Source organism: Orycteropus afer, unplaced genomic scaffold, assembly GCF_000298275.1.
Source record: "Orycteropus afer afer isolate SDZICR_OR568_19922 unplaced genomic scaffold, OryAfe1.0 scaffold00040, whole genome shotgun sequence".
Lineage (NCBI taxonomy): Eukaryota > Metazoa > Chordata > Mammalia > Tubulidentata > Orycteropodidae > Orycteropus > Orycteropus afer.
Window position 1 is genome coordinate 13986062 of NW_006921627.1, and position 8103 is coordinate 13994164.

The 8103-nt window shown below is 39.7% G+C and overlaps 1 protein-coding gene across 1 annotated transcript in view; it reads left to right on the forward strand.

The window, feature by feature from the left end:
- APOBEC1 (apolipoprotein B mRNA editing enzyme catalytic subunit 1) overlaps window positions 1-2425 on the forward strand; it is a 15875-nt gene extending 13450 nt beyond the window's left edge. Inside the window, exons 3-5 of the mRNA XM_007937213.1 lie at window positions 695-1092; window positions 1710-1825; window positions 2279-2425. Coding sequence (XP_007935404.1) covers window positions 695-1092; window positions 1710-1825; window positions 2279-2425 — 661 coding nt within the window. The remainder of the gene's footprint in view (window positions 1-694; window positions 1093-1709; window positions 1826-2278) is intronic.
- Window positions 2426-8103: the final 5678 nt, after the last annotated feature.

Genomic DNA, 8103 nt, shown 5'->3' on the forward strand with positions numbered 1-8103 from the left:
AATGTGGAACAAAACTCAAAATCATTTGGAAAAAAAAAAAAAGAGGGCGACCAGGTTTGCTGGTCTGATAGAGCTTGGTGGAACCACTGAGATTATGGCGTCTAGCTGCCCTTCAGGTCTGGAATGAACCCACACCTGTGGCTTCCAGCCAAACAAAAGACAGGCATATGAGATGAACATTTATCTGAGGTAGATACACTAGTTGGAGAGAACAATCATGGGAGAAAGAAGGGCTGTTTATGCACAAGGAGACAGTTCAAGCCACAGGAGTGCATGGAGGGATGGACACAGGGAAGAGGTAACTATAGGGAGGAAGTAGGAGGGGAGCTGTTGCATTGTCGTAAATTGTAGTTAATATCATGAGACAAAGTGTATGTGAACTGCTGTATGGAAAGAATTTGCTCTGTAAATTTTCACCCAAATCACACACACGCACATACACACACACACAAAAAGCAATAGTTATATAGAGAGTGGGGATCAAATAACACGACTGGGGTAAAAACATTTTCACTGTGAGAGAAAATGACAATTCTGATGGACCTCCCCAGATGACTTTGAGATGTAGAACAGAAAAACATGCTTCCTGAGACTTTATGACGTAGAACTGCCTAATGGAAAGGGAGCCTAGAAGTGATTCCTAAGATCCCTCCAGAGATTGCATGACAACATCAGGGTGCTTTTTATATTTCAGGAGAAGAATCAAACCCTGGGAATTTGAAATCTTTTTTGACCCCAGAGAACTCCGTAAAGAGACCTGTCTGCTCTACGAAATCAAGTGGGGTACAAGCCACAACCTCTGGCGAAACTCATGCCAAAATGCAACCAAACATGCTGAAATCAATTTTATAGAAAAATTTACCTCAGAAAGACATTTTAGCCCATCTGTCAGCTGCTTCATCAACTGGTTCTTGTCCTGGAGTCCCTGCTGGGAATGTTCCAATGCTATTAGAAACTTTTTGAGGGAACACCCCAATGTGACTCTGGTTATTTATGTAGCACGGCTTTTTCATCACCAAGATCAGCAAAACCGGCAAGGACTCAGGGACCTCATTATCAGTGGTGTAACTCTCCAGATTATGACAGTTTCAGGTAAAAACAGTAAACAATCTTAAGTGTTTTTGAGAGATATTAATGGTAATATCCCTTTCTAGATCAGGAGATTAGTTATCCCAGACTAGAGGTCTCAGAAGTGAAAATCCAGAATAAGGTGAGAAATTACCAGGTCTGCAATTCATAGCAAGGAAAGTATAAAAAATAAGACTCCTGTCTCCACTCCAGTCACTGTGGCTTCTCAGCCATCTTTAAGCAGCTGGTAGTTTGCACCACCGTCCTTTGGGTTAGCAGCAGAGAACTTAATCACTGTGCCACCAGGGCTCTTTCTAAATAAACTACTTTGTTCTTTTCAGGGATTTGGGAGATGCCTAAAGGAGCTCTGGTGCCACAGTGCCTAACGTATTTGACTGCTAACCAAAAGGTTGGCGGTTCAAACTCACCAGCCGCTCCAAGGAAGGAAAAGATTTAGCACTTCAGAAACCCAATGGGGGTCCCTATGAGTCAGAATCCACTTGGTTAGCCTAGCTCATCTCTAGCAGTGAATAGGCGGGAAGGTTATATATATATATATGATACATTTTTGAGTTGGAGTTCTCTTGAAATAACTTATTGTTGTATACTTATTGAATGAAGCGAGATTTGTGTTTCCTTAGAGTATTGTCACTGCTGGAAGAATTTTGTTGACTACCCACCTGGGGAAGAAGTTCTCTGGCCAAGATACCCACCTCTGTGGAAGATGTACGCTCTGGAACTCCATTGTATAATTCTAGTGAGTTGCTTTAAGAGACAAATATTCTGATGCAAAAGAAAGCATCCTGCTTCAGACTTCCTTCTTGAGAATTTTGATACACTACCATCTCTTTGCCATTTATATTGAGATTTAGTTACTTAACTAGTTGACCTATTTTAAGAAAATGTTAAGACAATCTTTTGTGGGAGGGAAATAAGCATAGGTAATGGAAACACTGGTCTAAGATATATATGGACCCCATATTAATTCCATATAATAATAATTATTATTATCATTACAACACTTACAGGCTCCACAGTATTTCAGATATTCTTCATTCCCATATTGATGTGTGTTTTCCTAATGAGGAGCAGGTATCCTGTTTGGATTTTCTTGGAAGTAGTTCACTGGTCTTCCAATTGATATTTTAATATATTTGGGGTAATAATAATATTAATAAAAATATTACTCTAACTTCTTTTTTTATTCCAGAATCTTCCATCCTGTTTAAAAATTTCAAGATGTCAGCATCAGCCAACACTTTTCAGCCTTGCTCTTAAAAATTGCCATTACCAAATGATTCCACCTCATATCCTTTTAGCTACTGGGTTGATACAACCTTCCATAACTTGGAGATGAACAGAATGATTTATTGCATGTACTGTTACAAGAACAAATAGAGGATGAGAGCCATTAGGAATCTAGAAATTTTTACAAACTGCAGTATTGTGGATTATTTTAATTGTCTATTGTATAACAAGGAGTTCTGGTAGCGTAGTGCCTAAGGCACTTGACTGCTAACCAGCAAGCTGGTGGTTCAAACCCACCAGCCACTCCTTGTAAGGAAGTTTGGACAATCTACTTCCATAGTGATACTGCCTCAGAAACCCAAGGAGGGGTCACTATGAGTCGGGTCTGACTTGACGGCAAATAACAACAACAAACAACATTGTATGACAAACTACTCCAAAACTTTGTAAGTTAAAAATAAATAAATATTTATTATTTCCCACAGTTTTTGTATGTTGAGTATTGAAGAGCAACTTAATTGTGTGTTCCTTGTTTGGAGACTCCCATGAGGTTGCAGTCAATATGTCAGCCTGGGCTGCAGTTATCCATAGGTTTGACTGAGCCTGGAGGTCTGCTTTCAAGATGGCTTACTCACATGGCTGGCAAGTTGGTTCTGGTTGTTGGTAGCCAGCCAGTCTCAGTTTCTCACCATATAGGGCTGCTTAGATGTCCTCATGGCATGGCAACTTGTATCCTACAGAGGGAGTGGTCTAGGAGAGACCGAGGAGGAAATTGCAATGTTTTTTATGACTTAACCTTGGAGTCACATGCTATTTCTTCCACAATATTCTGTTGGGCACACACGTCAGCCATGATTCACTGTGATTCTCCCAGCAGGTGAGAATCACTGCTGGTCAACTGGGGTTTTCCTTGTAGGGATTTTAGCTCTTTTCAGAAGTAATTACATGAAGTCAGTTTCTAAGAAACTGCTAGAGGAAAACAAAGCACAGAGTAACATCTATTATTATTTTTTTATGGATCACAATGTAGAAGGCTGAAGTGGAAGGCTGAAGAGGCCCCTTGCTGAAAATTGCAGAACTTTAACAGACTAACAGGCATGATCAAAACAGACCTTAATCATAGTAACTAACTTGCTATTTTCCCCTCCTTTTTATTTTCATGGACACTGAGTTCTTTAGGTTTGTTATTTTCAATTATACGTTCTTAGGGTTGTTATTTTCCATAACACCTTCTATTACACACGACCCTGTCACACGACTCATTTCCGCTAAGGACCATAGTGCACAAAGCGAGATGACCCTGGAAAGAAGGACCCTGAGTCTGGGAAGAGGGGCCCCACATTGGGAGTAACCACTGGAAAAAGGAGAACAAAGACATTCCTGGCAGTCCAGAGTCCAGTCCCTTCCCGTTTCCCTATATAATTATGTTTATCCCATTGCTCAAGGAGACAGATATTTTAGAGAAGCAGTTCTCACTGTCTCCTTGGGTATCAATACTGACTAAACCTTTTGTTTTCCCACTTCAACCTGTTGCGATCATTGGCTTTACACAATAAGGGGTGAGGACATTGTTGTTCCTACAACAACAATATCATGAGATTTAATAAATTACTTATTAGTTAGAATTTTGGATGATTTATTGTTGTAATAACAACTACAAAATTAAGTAGCTTAACACAAAAAATGTACTTTTGTTCACGTCACTGTCTAATGCAAGTTAGGCGGAAATGTCAGTGCTCCATGCAATTACTCAGGGATCCAAATTCTTTCCATCTAGTGATTCCACAATTTCCTATGAACTTGTAATCTTCTATTGGATTCTCTACATTCAGCCAGCATACGAGGAGAAAAGAGAGAGAAAGCACAAAACAGTGTGAAAGAGTGTTTTTAGGGGCAAGGACCGGGTAGTGGCAAACATCCCTTCTGCCTCCATTCCACTAAAAAAATTCAGTCATGTGACCCCAAATAACCTTAAAAGAGATTCAGAAACAGTCCAGCTGTGTGTCTGGGGAGACACGGTAATGGAGTCTGGTGAACACACACTGCCTGCCACAGTGAAAATACTGAAACTGAGTGTATGCAACCTGACCAAGGCCACATAGGAATACCACAACAGAAATGGGGCTAAAAGTCTTTGTGCATTTTTTTCTGAGTTTCTTAGGATATAGCAGAAAATTACATACATAATAACTTTCATAATGGAATCAGATTGGCTCAGTCATCTGCCTGGCTTGCCCTGCCTGGGTTGGTATACGGTTAAGGCAGTTTCTTTTTGGGGCATAGAGTCTGTGTTCCGTGGTGCTTCCAAAACCACACACCAAACCTGTTGCCGTCAGGTCAATTGCAACTTATAGCAACCCTATAAGACAAAGTGGAACTCCCCCATAGGGTTCCAATATGTCAGTCTTTATGGGAGACGACTGCCAGATCTTTCTGCCATGGAGCAGCTGATAGGTTTGAGGGTGCTTAATCACTGCACCACCAGAGTTCTTTCCTCTGATGTCTAGACTTTTTTAAAGATTCACACATTCATTATTCATATTTCGTGATAATCTGAAAACTGGACAACCCTTTGATTGACTGAAATAAAACTTGCTTCTTTAATAGACAAATATTCCCATTTGAATCAAGTTTTCTATAGTAATGGCTTGGCAAATCAACGAATTTAAGAAAAATCTGAGGTAACCCCAGCACACAGAAAACTAAACTCCCACTGAATCGATGCAATGGAAAACAGATGGATATTGTGGTAGTGAATCTTAGAAAAATAAGGGTGCTAGCATAACTAAATAAAGTGAGTTCAGATCTAAATTGAAACTCCATTTTAAATTAAGATGTTCATTTCTACCTTTCTTCTAAAGAAAGTCAGTCAGCCTTTTCCTTTGTCAAGGTGTTACTGTTTGAGTAACAAAGACAAGAATCAGAATTTCTAACCTAGATGAAAAATTGTTTAGTGTTTGTTAAACACTTTGCTCTCAAATCACTGAATGACTTTGTCTATGCTTCTCTCCTTCCCTCAACTGAGGTAAATAATGTTTTACATTTAAAAGGCTTCAGATTGAAGTTTTGAAACCTTCTCTTTTTTTTTTTTTTTATTAGGATTTGGGTGAAGATTTACAGAGTAAATTCACTTTTCATACAGCAGTTCACATATACTTTGTCTCATGTCATTGACCAAAATTTACAATGCAGCAGCTCCCCTCCCACTTCCTCCCCATAGTTACCTCCTCCCAGTGTCCATCACTTCATACTCTTCTGCACCCTGAGCTATCTCCCTGTGCATAAGCAGCCCTTCCTTCTCCCATGATTGTTCTCTCCAGGGTGTGTGTCTACTTGAGGTAAATGTTTAACTCACATGCCTGTACTTTGTTTGGCTGGAAACCACAGTTGTGGGTTCAATTCCAGACCTGAAGGGCAGCTAGGGGCCATAGTCTCAGTGGTTCCACCAGGCTCTATTGGACCAGCAAACCTGGTCCCCACCTTCTTTTTTTTTTTTTTTTGCCTCCAAATGATTTTGAGTTTTGTACCACATTGTTCTCCCTCTTTATGCAGGATCTCCTACATCCCTTCCAAGTGGATGGCAGTGGTAGCTGGGCACCATCTAGTTCTTCTGGTCTCATAGTTGTATAGGTTGCAGATCTGATGGTGTACCAGAAAACCTTCTCTTCTTAACCAAATGAATTGGTTTTCCATTTCAAGGACTAGAATTGACCTGATCTGGTAGCATGGTGCCTAAGGCACTTGACTGTTAACTGAAGGCTGGTGGTTCAAACCAACCAGCCACTCCTGGGAAGGAAGGTTGGGGAATCTACTTCCATAGTGATACTACCTCGGAAACCCAAGGAGGGGTCACTATGAGTCAACTCGACCACACATAACAACAACAACAACAACATTATTCAACCACAAGAACTCCATATCGTAGAAATATTGTCTTAGTCAAATTCTCCTGTATCAAGACAAAAGGAATTAATGTTTGGCTAAGAACTGTTGTTGACAACACCTTGTAAATTTTCCTTCCTCTACCTGCACCTCTCTTTGATGTGAAACTTTTCTGTTTACTTTACAAAATAAAAACTGGCTGTTTCTCCTACAAAGGAGAATACTTCTGCATCTTCTCTTAAGAGGCCATGTTCCTTCATTTCATTAAATGCAATTATTCCTTCAATAATACAATAACACTAAGGAAAAGGAAGACACAGAGTGGTGCACAAGAGGTACAGACAACAAAAATAAACCCTTTTACATGTACAAACTGCTTTATCAGGGATAACAAACTTTGTCTATGCTTTGGGTGAATAGATGGGTAGTCAGGCTGAATGATCAGGTATGTCTAGGCAAAAGAGAATATACCTATGATCATATATAAGTTTGGCAGACGATATTTCCACATATGTATTTGTATGTGCTGTAAGAATGTCCATATAGTAATTAGAGCTAACAGGAGGCAAAGTTATAATAACTTCTTAGGCACAGTCAACTACCCTCTTGGAGCAAATTGTTGGACCTATGGGCTCAGGGCCATGATCGCAGGCAACATCGAGCTCAATCGGCATAACATACTACACAAAAACATTGTTCTACATCCTACTTTGGTGAGTAGCAACTGGATCTTAAGAGCTTGCAAACAGTCATCTAGATAAAAATATTGGGGCTCTCCTTGTCCAGAGCAAAGAAGAATGAAGAAAACCAAAGATGCATGGAAACAGTCCAAGGGACTAGTAGACCACGTGATCCTCAGCCTACGTGATCATGACACCAAAAGAACTAGATGTGCCTAGCTATCACTGTGCCACAGTCAACCATTCAGAAAGAGATCAGTGCAGGAGATCCTGGATAGAGTGGGAGAACAACGTGGAACAAAACTCAAAATCTTGAAAAAAAAAAAAAAGACCAGGCTTATTGGTCTCATAGAACCTGGTGTGACCCCTGAGACTATGACCACCTTTCAGGTCTGAAATTGAACTCACTCCCATGGCTTCCAGCCAAACAATACACAGGCATATGGGGTTAACCTTTACATCAGGTAGATACATTCCTTAGGATATCAATCATGGGAGAACAGAAGGGCAATATTTGCACAGGGAAGTAGTTCAGAGGCAGGAATGTATAGGAAAGAAGGACACAGGGAAGTGGTAACTACAGGGAGGAAGTGGGAAGAGAGCTGTTACATTGTAGGGAGTTGCAGTTAAGGTCATAAAATAAAAAGTGTATGAATTGCTGTATGGAAAATGAAATGAATTTGCTCTGTAAACTTCTACCGAAATCACAATAAAAAAGAAAAAGAAAAAAAAAAGAGTATATGAGAACACTCATCTGTAAATCTAAAATTATAGTCAAAACTTCCTGGTATTGGTACAATGACAGACACATAGACCAATGAAATAGAATTGAGAATCCAGAGATAGATCCATCCACCTATGGTCAGCTGATCTTTGATAAAGGACCAAAATCTATTAAATGAGGAAGAGAATGTTTGTTAATAAATGGTACTGTCAAAACTGGATATCCACTTGCAGAAAAATGAAAGAAGGTCTGTACCTCACACCATACACAAAAACTAACCCCAGATGGATCAAAGACTTAAATGTGAAATCTAAAACTATAAAGTTCCTCAAGAAAAAACTAGGGGCAAATTTAGGGGCCCTAATATACTGCCTAAATAGACTATGAAGCATAACCCAAAGTACATAAATAGCAGAAGAGAAACTAGATGAATGGGACCTTCTAAAAATTAAATTTTTATGTGCTTCCAAAGACTTCTACAAAAGAGTCAAAAGAGAACCT